Consider the following 19550-nt stretch of genomic DNA (forward strand, 5'->3'; position numbering starts at 1 on the left):
GAACCAGGATCAAACTGTCACTTTGAGTAACTATATATACAAGAGCTCATATACACAAGCATCTTAATTAGTTTAGGTGATGATATGGTTACATCACCTTTTGTTCCAGCATACTAGGGAGTGAATTCCCTCTGTCTATTCTTCTGCTTTGGGCATCTCCATTCTATAAAAGAGAAGAGACCACCATAAGACCACAAACCACAACTGGGATTTGTGCAGTTATTACAAAAATCTGATTGTAAATGTTGTAAAACTAATGAGATTGAAGGTTGCAAAGCTTGACTTAATAAACTATTTGATTATTTCTGAAGTGCTAATACTGCAATTGTCAACATATGTATGGCTTGTATTGTATTCCTTAGTTAAAGGGTTGGAATAATGTTGTTTTAAAATAAAATTAATAAATTCATCTGTTCATCTGCTTAAAATTATAATTTTTTTAATGTAAATTCTTACATACCTGGAAATCTGTATTAAAAAAAATTATAATAAAAAATGACAGAGAGAGAGAGAAACAAATAATAATACAATGAGCATGGGGTACAAAACATTTAATTCAATTTGATTTATATTCATTTTAAAAAGGTGAAAATAGAACACAACACAATACAATAGAATAATGACTCTTGGTACTCTAAATAAAATGTGAATAAACATACTACATTCGAAATACTCTACTATTTAGAATAGAATAGAATATATATATAGATATATTTTATAATAAAATATATATAAAATCAGTACTCTAAATACTGTAAAATAGAATTATGGCAAATATAAAAAAGACATTAAACTGGAACTTGCTCTGATAAAATAAACATGGCAAAAAATCTGATCTACTATTTAGAAAAGAATAGAATAGATCAGAATATGATTACATCATGACAATACTTTGTCACACTTACTACTTTGAATAGAATAAAACAGAATTATGACTATTTAAACTGGGACTCTGTTTGAAGTATAAATAAATATGACAAAAATGACTCTTTATTAAATTACTCTACTATTAGATAGAGAGAGAATAGAGTTGGGTGCTTATAATACTGGAACTTTGATTAAATTTCAAACAAACAAGGCAAACAAATTGCTGTACTCTTTAGAACAGAATAAAATGGAATAAAATAATGACTCTTGATAATGACACTGATTGAAGTGTAGCAAATGAAAAAAAAAGAAAATAGAATAGAATAGAACAGAATAGAATTGTGCCTTCATACTAGTGCTATAACTGAAGTAAAAATAAACATAACAAAAACTGCTCCACTATTAGAATAGAATAGAATAGAATAGAATAGAATAGAATAGAATAGAATAGAATAGAATAGAATAGAATAGATCAGTGCTCTTAATTCTGGAGCTTTGATTAAGTTCCAAATAAACATGGCAAAAAATTGCTCTATTCTTTAGAACAGAGTAAAATAGAATAGAATTATGACACTTAATACTGCCGCTCTGATTGAAGTGTAACAAATGCAAAACAAAAACAGAACAGAACAGAATAGAATAGAAATGTCAAAATCCCCACTCTTACTTTGACTCCCTTTATCACTGTTTGAAGAGGAGAACTCTGCAGACTGGAGCTGTAACACACAAACACCAGACTAATTAAATCAGTGTAATTAAGGATGGATCTCACAAAGCTAACATATCAAAACAGATTTCATTTTCCCACCCTGGTCAGGCCAGTCTTAGAGTAGGAAGGAAATGAGGGGGATTTGGAGGCTGCGCAAAAGAAAAGAAGAAACATGTTAATGTAGTGACACAAATAGCATTCAAATAATTATCTTAGCCAAGCAATGATGCTGAAGCCAGCATGTTTTCTATTAGGGATATGTGTCGTGTGTATGCAGTGCATCTCTTCAACCAGACGGGGCCACTGTAAGTACAAGGTTAACCGGCTTTTGTGATTTACTCGAATCACATGCATTTTCAGTGACACACAATACAAAGTACAATGCAATAATCAAAACGGTTCAAATTGAGTTCTCTAGACTCTGACCTTTCCCCTAGAGACATATAAACTCTAATCTGATTGCAGGTGGAAAGACTGACTCAGATGTCCAGTACACAACAGCTGCTGTCAGTAATGCTGCTTATCTCTGAGTATCTTTCTGTTCTGTGATTCCTTATGAGACAGTTTTGTGAAAATCACGTCCACACAGTGACAACCACTCAAGCACACACACACACTGAAATGTACCCAGATGCATGTGTGTCCTGTCGGGCAGAGACCGTGTTTTCCTTCGGACAGGAGCTGATCTTTCGATCTCCTCCTTTAGTATCAATTTTCCTAGATTGGACTGAATCTGTGAAGAGAGAGAGAAAATGAGAGGTGAGGGACTTTGAGGGGTGAGGTGGACACTGAAACATTATACCCAGGTTGAGAGACTGAATTGATCAGCTTGGCTCAATGTTTCGACAGGAAATGCAAGAATCCCTACAGATTTGTCCTTCATTTGAAACCACTGTGGCCTTCACTTGAAAGTCGAGTGAGACAAAAGATCTCACAAATAAGAGCCAACCCAATAAACCTTTAGCCTCGGTTTCTTAAAAAAATAAGGTTTAAGAAAAACAGAACAGGAGAAAAGTAAAATATATATAATAGAAAAACAAATAAATATACAAAAAGTTAAATATTTGTATTAATAGCTGGCCATAAACTGCATGTACACTACTGTTCAAACCTCTGGGGTTCAAAAGATTTTGAAAAAAGTCTCTTATGCTCACCAAGGCTGCATTTATTTGATCAAAAACACAGTACAAATAGTTTAAAATAGCTTTCTGTTTTAATATATCATAAAACAATTATAATGAGAAATTAATTCCTGTGATGGTTTCAAAGCTGAATTTTCAGCATCATTACTCTAGTCTTCAGTGTCACATGATATGATCTTTCAGAAATCATTTTAATATGCTGATTTGCTGCTCAAAAAAAATTATTATCAAATGTATTATTATTTATTATCATTAAAGTATATTATCAATGTCAAAAACAGTTGTTTTTATATTTTTTTGTGAAAAATGTGAAACATTTTTACAGGAATCTTAAATGAATAGAATTAAAAAAACAACAACATTACTTTTAAATGTATTTTTGAAACTAAACATGTCTTAACTGTCACTTTTTATTCATTTAACGCAACCTTGCAGAGTAAAATTAATTAATTTCTTTAAACAATAATAATGAATAATAATACGAGAATTAAAAATTGCAAATTACAATAATTTAACTGTAAAACTTCAGGAAACAGCTTGGCACATCCCAGTTACCCTTGAACAGCCACTGTACGTTTAGATCATTTTACGGACAAATACCTTGTTGAGCTCTTGTTTTTGCATTTGCCGAAGTCTCCACATGTCTTCAGACAGATCACTGTCATCATACTTATCATCCTCCTCACCCTCCTCTCCCTCAGCCACCTTGGACGCCACACTCTTCCTCCGCTCTTTCTCTGTGATACAAACACATGATTGTGAGGTGAAGAGTGTAAAAAACAAGTCGATGAACACCTACCACATCAACAAACTGGGCCTTGATACTATGTTGTTAGCGTTAGCATCTAGCAAAATTCATTACTTCCAGAGGGAAATTTTATTTCCATGTATGCATGTACAGTGTACACATGTACCCTGAAGGCATGTAGCAGATTGTGTACAGCAGGTTGTGATCATGTTGACAGCGTTAGAGTGTATTACCGATAACGGCTAGTGAGGGTGGGCAGGGCCAGTAGTCCGTCTCTATCTTAGAGGGCTGGTTGGGGTCCGGAGGCTGTGCGGCAGGAAACTTTGAAGACTCAATGATTAAATCCTCCATGTGTTTACTGTGTGGAACGGCTGCTGAGACATCTACATCCATTCAAATACACAGAAACATAATCTGAATGCTCCAGAATTACACCATTTACACTGAAACTGATTTAAACTCAAGAGCAGTGTTGATGTTTCATACCTTGTTTATATATTGGTGGCTTCTTGTATATGTTTTTTCCATTGTCTATGAGGAAAAGTGAGGTTGTTTTGTTCAGTTTTATGAGTCTGATGTTAATTGAGGTTTGTTGGCTGTGTTTGTGAGGTGTTGTAGTACCTAACCTGGCCTGTGGAAGTGCTGTTGCTGGTGTGGGACTTTTGTACTGACGGTGATGCTTTTACTCAGCTGTGTGGACGCTGGAGACGAGCTGCCTGACGACTTGGGCTCTGACCAATCCCTCTGATAGACATCCTTTGATAGACTGTTCTGGAATTACATGTAGAATGTCTGTGTGATTAAGAGACTCTAAAGCAGATTATAAAATAGATAGTTTGGTCCTTGAACCTGGTGAAATTGCTGTGATGCCAAGCTTATGGTGAATTATGATTTCAATGCTGAACTGATGTTAAAAAGGGTTTTCTTTCAAAAACTTAGAGAGGGGGAATTCAAAACTTTCCTTCATATAGTTTGATTTATATATTTGTTATATATGTATTTAGGAACACTTTGCACATGATTAAGTGAAAATGGTAATAAAAATATACAATATTTAAAAATATCACTTTTATTAAATCCTGACTATTTTTTAAAGCTGTTTTAAATAATATTTGACTAATTTTGGAATTATTACATAATGTTCATTAACTCATATTGAGAGAAAAAAAGTAATTAAAATGAATTTGTCACAACTGTATTTTAGGACTATTTTAGTTATTTATACTATTTAAGTTTTACATTTTATACAACCAGTCAAACATCTGGGGTCAGAGAGTTTTTTTTAATATAAATCAGACTCTTTATTCAGTAAGGACATAAAATTGATCAAAAGTCAAACGACTTTTTGTCTTGCAACTAATATTGCAAAAGATTTCTGTTTCAAATAAATGCTGCCTTTTGTACTTACTGCTCATTAAAGAATCCTGAAAAAATTATTATGGTCACTACAAAATATTAAGCAGCACAACTGTTTTCAACATTGATAATATTAAGAAATATTTATTGAGCAGCAAATCAGCATATTAGAATGATTTCTGACGGGTCAAGACTGGAGTAATGGTTGCTAAAAATTCAGCTTTACATCACAGAAATAAATTACATTTTAAAAATATTTTAAGTTATTTTAAATAATTTCAAAATTAGTTTTTACTGTATTTTATTTTTTTTAATGCAGCCTAAGAGACATAGCATAAGAGACTTCATTCAAAAACATTCAAAAATCTTACTGACAACAAAGTACAATATAATGTATATAATTTGTAACCTAAATGTCTATGCTATTTATAAACTAGCTTCTTTCCATTAAACAAACATTTATTTCTGGTCCTCTAATCTGACTGGCAAAACCTCATGGCAAGTATTAAAATGTATATGACATATTTGTGATTTTCACGGACATGTACTATGCAGCTTACCTCTGGAGATGGAGGAGGGGAGATTGAACGAGGAGATAATGACGTCTAGAGAAAGAAAAAGAGAGAGACAGACAGAGAGAGAGAAAGGGAGGTCAGTTGTTGGCATTAAGTGAGATATCCAGACATTTCCACAGACAGGTTTACAAACTTAATGAAGCGTAAAGCTTCCATTACAGTGAAACAAAAAAGGAAATTACAGTGGGAGAGCCGAACTAACATGGCGCGCGCGCGTGTGTGTGTGTGTGTGTGTGTGCTGATCTCTGTCCAGGCGCTCTGATGGCGAGACCTCACACCCAGCAGGAAATTAGCCAGTGAACACATCACACACGCTGACAGACAGAGTGTATTACAGAATGAAAGTCTGACAAATCAACAGCTTTGAGTCTATGAGACAATAAACAAAACAGGCTGTCACCAAATAACAGCACAACACTACCATTCAAAAGTCTGAGGTCAGTAAGATGTTTGAATATTTTTGAAAGAAGACTATAATGCTCACCTAGCCAGCATTTCTTTGATCAAAAATACAGTAAAAACAGTAATATTGTGAAATATTATTGCAATTTAAAATAATTGTCTTCTATGTGAATATATTGTAAACTGTAATTTATTTCTGTGATGCAAAGCTGAATTTTCAGCATCATTACTCCAGTCTTCAGTGTCACATGATCCTTCAGAAATCATTCTAATATGCTGATTTGCTGCTCAGGAAACATTTCTGATTATTATCAATGTTGAAAACGGGTGTGCTGCTTAATATTTTGTGGAAACAATCATATAGTTTTTCAGGATTCTTTGATTAATAGAAAGTTCAAAAGAAAAACATTTGAACCAATTTGACGCATTCCTTTCTCTAAAAAACCCCCCAAACTTTTGAACTGCATATTTGCTGTATACAATGTGTATTACCTCCATCGGCGAATAGTTGAAGTGGGGCTCATACATCATCAGGTCAGGCCTCTCTATCTCCAGAATGGCCTTGTCTTTAGGTATAGCTGCTAGATCCTTATATCCAATCACTTGATTGTCCATTTTTGCCTGTATTAATCCAAAATATGAAAGAATTACATTTGTGCTACACTTATGAGACACAGTTATTGTTACAGTTAGTTTTGGTCCTTGAATATAATTGGATTTACTGCATCCTGTATTGCAATCAAGATCTTGGTTCACTGTGTGTGGGCCTAATTATGTGTAATCTGATGTGGTAATCATATCCCAGCAGGCACTGCTGCTATACACACCACTATAGTGACCGCCGGGGATCCAGGATCACCTCCTCCACGCAGAGAACAAACACTGCCCGGGGAGGTACGGGCCGACTGCTTCACAAACACACACAGGTCAAAGGTCAACATCACATCAACCTTTTCAGTGCTTTATGATTATGTATTATGTTATTTTTTATGAACAAATAAGAAATCTGCTAAAAAAAACAATTATGATATGAAAAAAGGCTTTTAATTACCTTATGAATCATCATTTTGAATGAGAAAGTGCTCCCTTTATGAGGTCACTGTGAAAAAAAAGAAACTGTAAATGAGAACGAGGCTTTGATCTCAGATGGCTGTGCAATTATATACTTACATTTTGCATATGTAATTATATAAAATATGAAATAACGCAGTTGAAATTTGCAATATAGTACAGTATGTATCACTTTACATGGGTGTACTATATGTATGCAGTTAAATTTGGATATAATATATATCCAACTGACTAGAATATGTATCTCTATATATCCATGATATATATCCAACTTCACAACTGTGCAATCATGCAGCTGAGATTTATGTGACCAGGAATGATTTACAGATGATCTTTAACATCACATTCGTGACCCTGGACAAACAAAACCAGTCATAAGAGTAAATTTTTCAAAATTTAGATTTATACATCATATGAAAGCTGAATAAATACGTTTTCCATTGATGTATGGTTTATGACAGTACAATATTTGGCTGAGGTACAACTATTTGAAAATCTGGAATCTGAGGGTGCAAAAAAATCTAAATACTGAGTAAATCGCCTTTAAAGTTGTCCAAATGAAGTTCTTAGCAATGCGTATTACTAATCAGAAATTAAGTTTTAATATATTTATGGTAGGAAATTTACTAAATATCTTCATGGAACATGATCTTTACTTAATATCCTGATGATTTTTGGCATAAAAGAAAAATCGAAAATTTTGACCCATACAATGTATTTTTGGCTATTGCTACAAATATACCCCAGCGACTTTAGACTGGTTTTGTGGTCCAGGGTCACATTTAACAACTTCAAGTCAAAAGACGGCAGCAGACTGCAGAAATTTGCTAATACACAAAGTACAGAAAAGGCAGCAGTGTAAGCACAATGTTTCTTTGGGCTTTTCTGATGGACTTGCATACAAAAGCTTAATTCTAGCATCCTGTGTGTTTTCTAGCATCCTGAAAAGGACACATTTCCCACTCCTTTGAAAAATGACCCTACAGCATGCCTGTACATAAGGAAAAATAAAGGAAGTGACTGGAGGGCTCATATCAGAAATACAGATAAATATGCTCAAAGAGATCTTGTCAAGCCATTTTAAAGGTTATTTTTGTGCATTATACAAACACACATGTACACATACATACACCCACAAACAATCCCCTTGATCTGGGCCGGTCTGGAGCCAGACCCTGTCTGTGTGATGGTTTTAAAGATGGTCTGAATGGTTTTCTGTGGCTAATGTATTCGATTAATAGCAGAGTTAATTTTGTCGATGACGACGAAAAATATTCGTCAACGAACCTTTTTTCTGTGACTAAGACGAGATGAGCTAAAACTAATATCTGGTGATAAAAACTATGACGAAATTTATGACACGTCTTCGTTAACAAGACAATACAGGACTAAAATGTTATTTGAAGATTACCGGACATTCAAAATACATCCTATAGGCTAAGTTAACTGTCTTGTCTTTCAAAATGTGCGTCTCTGTCATTGGATAAGGTGCTGTCTCAGTATGGCAGCCGCAGTGGACGGATAGGCTACCAAAACAATGACAATGACAATGACTTTTCGTCGACTAAAACTAGACTAAAACTATGAAAGACAGACTATTAAGCATTTTCGTCTCAAGATAAAGACTAAATCAAAAATGCCTGCCAAAATGAATACTGATTAAGAGCTCAGTGAGTGGTCTCAGTTGTATGGTAGGTTTCAGGTTTCAAAACATAACTGAGAATTCATGACGTCTCCTATGAAAGAGCAAAGCATGTTTAATTTGGGAAGGGAGTGAGAAGAGAAGGAGATACAGACTCTGATGTAAACATAGTGAAAGAAAAGATAGCGGCCTGGGTAGCAGAGAAGGGGGGAGGGCAGATAAATGGATAGAGAGGATGGATAAAGAGAGACGGATGGATGGAGAAAGAGAAGGATGGGGGAGGGATGTGATGGAGATGGAGAGGGATGATAAAACACATTACATCCCTGTAGTCAGCACAGACTGATAGCGTGACAGACAACTGTGACTCCCTTCACCCATTTAACCAGGAACTATGTCAAGTACAAATCCTGGCAATCTTCTAAAAATTTGTAATATGAAGGTTAGCATTGGGACTGAGGATTAACATAAAAGCACAAAAACACAAGTACAGAACTAAAACTATATTTACAGTCTTTATTCCATTATCCCATTACTAAAAACATTATTTTTGGTTAATTAAAATGAGCTAAAACAACACAAATAAACTTTATTTCATTGTTTACAATCAGTTTAAATTTGTAAAATGGTTTATTTACAGGTATAGTTCACGCAAAAATCATTTGTTCACCATCATATTTCTTCTCTGAAACACAAAAGAAGATTTGTGGAATTTTGTACAATGTAAGGCAATGGGGTCTAATATCATGAAATATCTTCTTTTCTGTTCCACAGAAGAAAGTAAGTCACAGAAATTTCATTTTTGGGTGAATTGTCCCTTTAAACCATTTACATTTAGATTTCATGAACAATTTTCATTGGCCAAAAGCAGATTAATTCATTAATTTAATTTATAGACCATTAGACCATTTTTTTTTTTCGAAAAGATATCTAAAGCAAAAATAACTTCATACTTTCAATATAATGTAATGTAGGTGAGAATGTGAATGACAGAGTGAATGAGAAAGTCAGAACAGTGAACTCTTACCTCAGGCAGTGAGAAGCTTCATGACACACATCTACAAGGCCTCCTCGCCCTGGCCCACACCATTCCTGAAACACCCAAATACAGGATTTCATTACTCATCACAACATGAAAGTCCAACATCAAGCAAAACGTCTCAGGTTACGCATGTAACCATGGTTCCCCGAAGGGAACGAGACGCTGCGTTGAAAACGCTATGGGAACGTCGTCCAGCGTGACCACGCTCTGAATCACATGTGTAATCTGTCCAATGGATGGGCGAGACATCACGGGCGGGTGACGTAATCGACCAGGAAGCCTAAAAGCAGCCTAAAAGTCAGCTTCTAGGAGTGAAGCAACCGCTTGCAGGGATGCCAGAAGTATGACTCCAAGACGCAGCGTCTCATTCCCTTCGGGGAACCATGGTTACAAGTGTAACCTGAGATGTTCCCCTTCAGGAACTCGAGCTGCGTCGAAAACGCTATGGGAACGATATGCCCACGCCGCCAGACTTTCAAATCCCTGCCTAGTGTGGAACTAAGGTGAGAGAATGTCTAAGGCACGTATGCATCGCCTCGTGACCTTGATAGTGTGGAGCGGGTTTCCCCTCGGGGAGAACTCCTTGGTCTTGAGCCACCACTGTGGGGTCTCATGTACAGCAGGCCAAAAGGTATCACGTTGGACGCAGCTGCCATCAGACCCAGCAGTCTCTGAAACTGCTTGACAGTGAGTGACTGGCCTTCTTTCACTCTCTTGATTGCCGTGAGGATCGACTCGATACGAGCAGGGGACAGACGTGCCTCCATCGCGGTCGAATCCCACAGCACACCTAGATAAGTGGTTCTCTGTAATGGAGAAACCACACTTTTCTTGGCATTTAGTTTTAACCCCAGCTCTTTCATGTGGGCGAGAACGACATCTTGATGTCGAGCCACCATCTGCTCTGATTGAGCTAAAATCAACCAATTGTCGATGTAATTCAGTATGCGGATGCCCTGGAGACACAGCGGAGCCAGCGCAGCATCCACACACTTCGTGAAAGTGCGGGGTGAGAATGCTAGGCCGAAGGGAAGAACCCAATATTGGTATTCTTCGCCCCCGAAAGTAAACCTCAGGAGCTTCCTGTGAGTGGGAAGGAAGGAGATGTAGAAGTAAGCATCTTTTAGCTCTATCGTGACAAATCAGTCCTTGGACCTGATCTGAGCATCTTGAACTTCAGTCGCATAACTGAGCAGTTCCACTGACGCAGATCTAAAAAGGGACACAACCCCCCATCCTGGCTGTAGAACCCGGACTCTCTTTAGCGAGGAGAGAACACTTCTTGTTCCATTACCAGAGCCTGCTCGGGGCCGACCAAAGTAGAAATTACCCCGCTGAAACACGGCGGAGAGGCGACTGAATACGTTAGACTTCTTCTATCATGTGCAGGACCCACTGAGACACATTTGGCAGTTGTTTCTCTGGTGCCAAGTAGTCTACTAAGGGAATCAGTCTCTCGAGACTGATCTCTGGTGTAATTAGAGCGCCTAAATCGGTGCCCTGAAGCAGTGCACTGGCCGAACTAGCCGCCCTAGAGACCTCCGAAGAGGTGGCGAGCCTCCCAGCTCTGCTACATTTCCGGGCAGAAGAGACTGAGAGCAGCGCTCGCTGGAGACTACTGCACCTTGGAACACTGGCAGGGTTGGCAGTCCGATCTCCTGAGGGCACTGAGGAGAGAAGGGCACCGTGTGATGCAGTGTACGCCGCGCTACCCCAGTAGGGGTCGCCCTCTGAAGTCCTGAGCCATAGGCATCAGGACTGCCTCGGCTAGAAGCCTTTCTTATTGAGAACGACGGTCCTCAGACCTGCATCATCTCCTAGTAGACTAGGCTGATAGAACCAGAGCCTGCTCAGGCAGGACCCAATAAGACACGCTTGGCAGGGGCTCCCACATGGCCAGGTGTCTACTAAGGGAACCAGTCTCTCGAGACTGCTAGCTCGGTGCCCTGAAGCGGAAGACCGGCAGGGGACGGCCGCTCTAGCTGCTCTAAAGACCCCCGAAGGTGTGGCGAGCCTCTCAGTTCCGCTATGTTTCTGGGCGGAAGTAACTGAGAGAAGCGCTGGAGACCGCTGCGCCCTGGAACACTGGCAGGGTTGGCAGACCGTTCTCCTGAGGGCACTGAGGAGAGACGGGCACCGTGTAATGTGGTGTACGCCGCTCTTCCCCAGAGGGGCCGGCCCTCAGAAGTCCTGGGCCATCCATTGGACAGATTACACATGTGATTCAGAGCGTGGTCACGCTGGAAGGCGTTCCCATGGCGTATTCGATGCAGCTTGAGTTCATGAAGGGGAAACTGAATTTAATGTTGAAGGAGTAATTCACCCAGAAATTTAAATTTGCTGAAATTTTGCTCACCCTCTGGCCTTCTAAGATGTAGATGAGTTTGTTTCTTCAATAGACCAGATTGTGTGAAATTTAGAATTACATCACTTGCTCAGCAATGGATCCTCTGCAGTGAATGGGTGCCGTTAGTCCATCTATTAATGTCTTGTGACGTAACAAATCCATCATTAAGACATTTGTTTCTTTTCCAGCCAAAATACCAGTCCAAAATCCACAATAATGCTTCCTCAAGTTAAAAAGTCCATTCCCTGTTGGCCACTCGCATTAAAATCCACCAACATATTTGCTCAGAACTGTTATGGACAATTTTTGATTTTAAACAGTGCTTGATCTGTGCATATTTCTCTCCTGATTCAGAAGAGATGACTTTTCACTGGAGAAAGCAATTTTATGAATAGAGGACTCTTATTTATAGCTGGAACCAACAGTTTGAATTTAAAAACAACTTAATGATGTATTATGATTTATTACAAACATGCAGCTTTATAAATGTTTTTATCAGCTATTGGACTGAGGGTAAGTACATTTTCGTTTCTGAGTAAACTTTTTTTTTTTTATTCAAAACAAACAATATAAAGCCTTTTATTTTAGTACTCCATAAGTAAGAGTCGAAGCAAACATAATATTCTTTGGCAGCCAATGAATGTGAAGGAGAATGATGGTGCTCTCTAAAGTGCTTTCTCTTCAGGCAGTGTCTCTGAGTTATTGATCCTTCTGAATTCAGTCAAAATCACTCAATTATTCATACCTCACTAGAATGAGCACCTCTTAAAAAATATTTAGCTCCAGACTATTTGTTTTATGTCAGTTTACATCTGTTTTCTATTTATTTTTCATTTAAGTTCATGTTTCCAAAGTGAACAAGTCTTCAAGGGGAAAAAAATCAAGATATCAGTTGTGAGCAAAAATAATCATGAAAATGATTGTTGTCATAATCAAACAGCCCTAACTTTATTTGGTGAATTATCCTTTTAAAGCACTTTTTATACTTTAGCTGACCCTCAAAATTACTGGTGTATCCTAATCAGGTAGATTCAGTCATTTTAAATTCAATTTTCCCATGAAACCACATTGGAAAGGAGAGGTGAGGAAAAATCTAACAAGTCACATGAGTTTTTCATAACAGCACAAAGCAAACGCACCACAATCTCAGTGACGCTGCAGTTTTATCAGGGGACATCTTAGTCATCACACTCACCTTTAAAGAAGACTTATGTAAGAAACCCTAACGTGGTGCTTTTTTATTTTAGCTAACACAGTCTGACATCTCACATCTCTGTAAAACCTCTGTGTCCTCCAGCACAGATGGATGAACAGACCTATCATAGCTTTTGTTCAAAGAGCAGCTATTCTCCCAGATTATTTATAGCTAGATTGTCCCTGTGCTCTCCTATCTAGCGGAAAATCAAGTCTGGTCTCTGGAGAGAAAACAGCAGACAGCCTCTAAGACGGATGAGAGATGCTTTCCAAGACCAATGCAGTTCAACTGTTCGTTTGACTCATGGAGGGAAAAAAACACTCTACAAGGATGAAGTTTTACAAATCTTTAGAAAAGATTATATATACAATATTTGCATTATTAGCTGTTATTAACTGTTTAAAAAAATGTAAATAAAAAAATAAAAAGTTGATTTTTTTCATCTTTCAGACTTTTAAAATAATTTTTAAATAATGTTAGGGATGCATATAGTGCATAATGGGCACTTTTTTCAATATTCTAAAAAAACTAAACTAAACTAAACTAAACTAAACTAAAATCAGTCACTTTCACACATGTAAATTTAGGCATTATATTATTACGTACAATATGAAAAATGCATAATTATATTAATATTTGCTAAAGATTACATTTACCAGTGTTACATTTATTAGTGCTATTAAAGAGTATAGCAAAAGTAAGTGTTAGCCGATGGTAATCTAAAAGGTAAAAATGGAAATGAGCATCACAATTAAATACATAGCATAAACTAATCCTGATAAATTACAAAAACTCTAATAAAAACTAATAACTGATATGGTACTAATATAACATGATTCCCATTGTAATATAATGTAATCATACTAAAACGTGACTGGTGTTACACTGTACTAATATAAGGCAATGCAGAGTCATTGAAGTTCAGAGGCCATTGCATAGATGAATCATGGGCAAGATGTGCTTATCTTTGTGTTCATATGGTGTCATATTTACGACAGCAACGTACAAGTCAACAGTCACCCAAAAACAGATGAATACAGTACAAACACACGCAGCTCAGTGTGTGTCCTGTACCGTCCTCATCTGTGTCCTGCTCGCATCACTTGCAGTGCAAGAGAGGAGGAAGAACACGAGAATCCTAAAAATATTCTGCTGCATCTCCCACATTAAGTCAGCCAGACCTCTCGCCCTCTTCCTATTCCTACTGCATTATGTAACATCAGATCCGTTGCTATGGCAAACGCGACTTCGCAGTCCACACATCTGAACAAGCCCAATCTAGTCACTCTCTACACAGACATGCACGCTCTTATTGGCCTTTTTGCCACTTCATATTGACACGAGAGTGGACAGAAGACAAGAAAAAATAGAGAAAAGTGTGGAAGTGATGAAGGGAATGGGATGTTTGCTTTCATAAAATGTTTGTTTTCATATATATATATATATATATATATATATTAGATTATATATATATATATATATATATATATATATACTGTATACTGTATATATATATAAAAAAAACTTTCTCCACCTCAGAAATTACTTTTCTACTGATGTAACTCAGGCCAAACAAGTGGGACAAAATTAGCAATAATATCATAGACCACTTTTCTCAAAATTCAATCAAATCCTGATGAGTGAAATCAAGTCCCACCCCAAAATTATTTCCCATTTAAAATTCCGTTTTTTATGCTTCATGCCATCTTGAATAGCAATCTTGCAGTCATTAACAGAGGAGCAGACGGTGATGTGGATGAGCACTGAAAATTTTGTGCAGTTAGCAGGGGGTAAGAGCTGGTTGGTTTGTAAGCTGCTTTGATCCTGGTGTGACACAGATTCAAAGTCAAATTGAACTCAGCCGGAGGACAAATTTCATTTTGTAAAATTACTCAACCTTAATTGTTTCACACCAAACACTAATAAGAAATTCTAGAAAAAAAGTCATAGAGTATAAAGTCAAATTTCCAGGGCAAAACACATCTCAATACAATGGCATATTATATTAGGAATATACACATTTTTTAGTTTAATTAAACATTTTAATAATTTTTTTTTTGTGTTTTCTGGCAATGCCTTGGTTGACTTTTTCATGCTGATCTATTTTTGTATTATCAACTACAGTATTGTTCAACAGTTTGGAGTCGTTAAGTTTTTTGTAATATTTTTGATCTTGTGCTCAAGACAAAATACAAAATTACTCATTAAATACAAAATAACTGTTCTCTAATGTAATATATTTTAAAATGTTATTTTTTCATGTGATGCAAAGCTGATTTTTTCAGATTTTCTTTTTTTTATTCATAGAAAATTCAAATGAACAAGGTATTAATGTCTTTTAAAAGTAAAAAAAAAAAAAAAGGAATTTGTTTTAGTGACAGAAGCTCCACAGTGCAACAGAGAGACAGCAACAGGACAGGACACAGATAATAAAGAATAATACAAATATCCAAATAGGCAATGTACAAAACAGCAAAAACACAATATATAATATAGACAATTATGTGTGTACAGGTCTGATATGTGCAAATTTGAAATGAAAAAATTTGAAAAATAAAAAAGTAAGCAAGTGTGGTGAATAAATAATAGAGTTGTGTGTTCCGCGTTTTATTGTCAAGTGTTCATGAGATGGATTGCCTGAGGGAAGAAACTGTTCCTGTGTCTGGTCGTTCTGGTTCTCTGCGCTCTGTAGCGTTGACCAGACGATAACAGTTCAAAGAGGGAGTGTGCTGGATGTGAGGGGTCCAGAGTGATTTTGCAAAAGGGTGCTCACTCTGGATAAGTACAGTTCTTGGAGAGTGGGGAGGGTTGTACCAATGATTCACTCAGCAGTCCGGACTACTCTCCGTAGTCTTCTGAGGTCAGATTTGGTAGCTGAGCTGAACCAGACAGTTATAGAAGTGCAGAGGACGGATTCAATGATGGCAGAGTAGAATTATTTCAGCAGCTCCTGTGGCAGGTTGCACTTCCTCAGCTGGCGAAGGAAGTACAACCTCTGCTGGGCTTTTTTCACAATAGAGTCAATGTGAATGTCCCACTTCAGGTCCTGAGAGATGGTGGTGCCCAGGAATCTGAATGACTCCACTGTTGTTACAGTGCTGTTCATGATGGTGAGTGCAGGGGGGTTTCTCTTGAAGTCCACGATCATCTCCACAGTTTTGAGTGTGTTCAATTCCAGGTTGTCAAGACTGTAAGCAGACTCGTCACCATCCTGAATGAGGCCGATCGATGTGGTGTCATCTGCAAACTTCAGGAGCTTGACAGAGGGGTCTTTAGAGGTGCAGTCGTTGGTGTAGAGGCAGAAGAGCAGTGGGGAGAGAACGCAGCCCTGAGGAGCTCCAGTGCTGATGGTACGAGTGCTGGATGTGGATTTACCAAGCTTTACTAACTATTGTCTGTCTGTCAGGAAGCTGGTGATCCACTGACAGACGGAGGTGGGGACGGAGAGCTGAGACAGTTTATACTGAAGGGTGTCCGTGATGGTGTTAAAAGCGGAGCTGAAGTCCACAAACAGGATCCTCACATAAGTCCCTGGTCTGTCCAGATGCTGCAGGATGAAGTGCAGTCCCATATTTACAGCATCATCCACAGACCTGTTTGCTCTGTAGGCAAACTGCAGGGGGTCCAGTGATGTCCTTCAGATAAGCCAAAACCAGTCTTTCAAATGATTTCATGGCCACAGACGTTAGTGCCACAGGTCTGTAGTCATTAAGTCCAGAGTTTTTGGGTTTCTTTGGGACGGGGATGATGGTGGAGCATTTGAAGCATGAGGGGACTTTGCACAGCTCCAGTGATCTGTTGAAGAACTGTGTGAAGATGGGGGCCAGCTGATCAGCACAGGTTTTTAGGCAAGCTGGTGACACACCGTCTGGGCCTGGTGCTTTCCTTCTTTTGTTCATTCTGAAGACCTGGCACACGTCATCTTCACTGATTTCAATTGTAGGTGTGTGAGAGAGGGGGTTGCTGGAGGTGTTTATGGTTGTGTGGAGAGATGTTCAGGGCGGGTGTGGGTTGTTTTTTCAAACCTACAGTAAAAGTAATTCAAATCGTCTGCCAGTTGTTGATTCTCCAGAGCGCTGGGGGATGGTGACTTGTAACTGGTGATATCCTTTATACCTTTCCACACTGAAGCTGGATCACTGGAAGAGTATTTGTTCCTTAGCTTCTAAGAATAATTCCTCTTTGCCACTCTGATCTCCTTTTCCAGTGTGTATTTGGCCTGTTTATACAAGACTTTATCCCCCTTTCTGTAAGCATCTTCTTTGGCCTGACGGAGCTGTCTGAATTTTGCAGTGAACCATGGTTTGTCATTGTTGTAGGTTAAATGAGTCCTGGTAGGAATGCACATATCCTCACAGAAACTGATATATGAAGTTACAGTCTCTGTAAACTCGTCCAGATCGGTGGCAGCATTTTCAACAACAGTCCAATCAGTGAGAGAGAAACAGGCTTGTAAATCCCGCTCTGTTTCATTAGTCCATCTTTTAACAGTTCTTAATACAGGTTTTGCAGATTTAAGTTTCTGCCTGTAGGACGGAATAAGATGAACCAAACAGTGATCAGAGAGTCCTAAAGCTGCTCGTGGAACCGAGTGATATGCGTCCTTAATCGCTGTGTAACAGTGGTCCAATATATTACTGTCTCAGGTGGGACATGTGATGTGCTGTCTGTATTTTGGCAGTTCGCGGGAGAGATTTGCTTCATTAAAGTCCCCGAGAATGATTAAAACAGAGTCCGGGTGTTGTTGCTCACTCTCTGTGATCAGATCAGCGAGTTTCTGTAAAGCTGAGCTCACGTGCACTTGCAGTGGAATGTAGACACTCACGAGAATGAACGAGCAGAACTCCTGTGGCGAATAGAACGGCTTGCCGTTAATTAAGATCGTTTCTAGATCTGAACAGCACATCTTCTTTAACACAGTTACATCTGTACACCACCTCTCATTGATGTAAAAGCACGTCCCGCCACCGCGCGATTTCCCCGTTGATTCCTCGTCCCGATCTGCTCTGATCAGCTGGAAATTAGGCAGATGTAGTACGCTGTCCGGTATGTCGCCATTTGGCCAGGTTTCCGTGAAACACAGAGCAACAGAGTTAGAAAAATCCTTGTTTGTCCGGGAGAGCAGAAGGAGTTCGTCCGTTTTGTTGGGTAGAGAGCGGAGATTGCCAGATGGATGCTAGGCAACGGCAATCGAAATCCACGCTAACGAAGCTTCACGAGCGCGCCAGCTCGCTTCCCACTTCTGCGCGTCCTCCTGAAGCGTTTGACCAGAGCTACGGCTCCGCCAACTACAATGTCCAGCAAAACGTCCGAGTAGTCAAAATCTGGTAAAAGATTTTGTGGTGTGTTCTGCCGAATGTTCAGCAGGTCATCCCTGGTAAAACTGATCGTATTTGAGTAACAAAAAACAGGAAAAACAAACAAAAACAGTACAAACACTGAAGAGCAATGCACAGTAGATGCCATGTGCAGCGCCGTCTCAATAATCATTTGTGTACATGTTAGTAAAACAATCTCTTCCTGTCTAAGAGGTAAGTTTTTGCCCAATGATGTATATTCTTATTAAACACATTTTCTGCAAGTTGCAACAGTTTTCCACTGTCATGGCTCCAGAAGTACACTCTATGGACAGAAGTATTGGGACACCTGACCATTACACCAACAAGGACTTCAATGACATTGCATTCTAAATCCATTTACATTAATATAGTGTTGGATCCCCAAGCTACAACGGCTTCCATTCTTCTGGGAAGGGTTTCCACAAGATTCTGGAGTGTTTCTATGGGAAGTTTTGACCATTTATCCAGTAGGGCATTTATAAGGTCAGCCACTGATGTTGGATGAGCAGGCCTGGTTCACAATCTCCATTCCAGTTCATCCCAAAGGTGTTTGATTACATTGAGGGCTGGGCTCTGTGTGGGCCAGTCAAGTTCATCCAATCATGTCTTTATGAAGCTTGCTTTGTGCACCGGGCACAGTCATGCTGGAATAAAATAAAAGACATTCCCCAAACTGTTGCCAAAAAGTTGGAAGCATAGCATTGTCCAAAATGTTTTGGTAGGCTGATGCATTAAGATTTCCCTTCACTGGAAGTAAGAGATCTTGTCCAACCCCAAACTCTGCCAAACCCAGATTCACTCATCAGATTGGCAAACAGAGAGGAGTGATTTGTCACTCCACATAACAGATTTCCACTACTCCAGAGTCCAGTGGTGGTGTGTTTTACTCACTCCATCTGACGCTTGGCAAAGTACTTGGTGATGTGAGGCTTGCATGCAGCTGCTTGGCCATGGAAACCCATTCCATGAAGCTCCCGCCACACAGTTTTTGTGCTGACATTAATACTAGTGGAAGTTTGGAGATCTTCAGCTATAAAATTAGCAGAGCATTGGCTTTTAGTATGTGCCTCAGCACTCAGTAACCCCGCTCTGTGACTTTACCTGGTCAACTGCTT

At 38.6% G+C, this 19550-nt stretch overlaps 1 protein-coding gene across 4 annotated transcripts in view; it reads right to left on the minus strand.

The window, feature by feature from the left end:
- Positions 1-19550, minus strand: part of LOC306849854 (dematin-like) — a 28630-nt gene that overhangs the window by 1278 nt on the left and 7802 nt on the right. The window contains exons 2-14 of one of the 4 annotated variants that reach the window (XM_079385214.1): positions 9540-9604; positions 6851-6898; positions 6627-6707; positions 6292-6420; positions 5383-5427; positions 4093-4237; positions 3953-3997; positions 3700-3849; positions 3319-3455; positions 2204-2309; positions 1676-1725; positions 1529-1583; positions 98-163 (exon numbers count right to left, since the gene is read on the minus strand). In XM_079385214.1, coding sequence (XP_079241340.1) covers positions 114-163; positions 1529-1583; positions 1676-1725; positions 2204-2309; positions 3319-3455; positions 3700-3849; positions 3953-3997; positions 4093-4237; positions 5383-5427; positions 6292-6420; positions 6627-6707; positions 6851-6865 — 1008 coding nt within the window. In that variant the 5' untranslated portion in view covers positions 6866-6898; positions 9540-9604 and the 3' untranslated portion in view covers positions 98-113. Of the gene's footprint in view, positions 1-97; positions 164-1263; positions 1605-1675; positions 1726-2203; positions 2310-3318; positions 3456-3699; positions 3850-3952; positions 3998-4092; positions 4238-5382; positions 5428-6291; positions 6421-6626; positions 6708-6850; positions 6899-9539; positions 9605-19550 lie in introns of those variants that run through there. The other 3 variants (XM_079385213.1, XM_079385211.1, XM_079385212.1) reach the window with 3 other exon arrangements.

This window comes from Barbus barbus, assembly GCF_936440315.1.
Source record: "Barbus barbus genome assembly, chromosome: 29".
In the NCBI taxonomy this organism is placed as follows: Eukaryota; Metazoa; Chordata; class Actinopteri; order Cypriniformes; family Cyprinidae; genus Barbus; species Barbus barbus.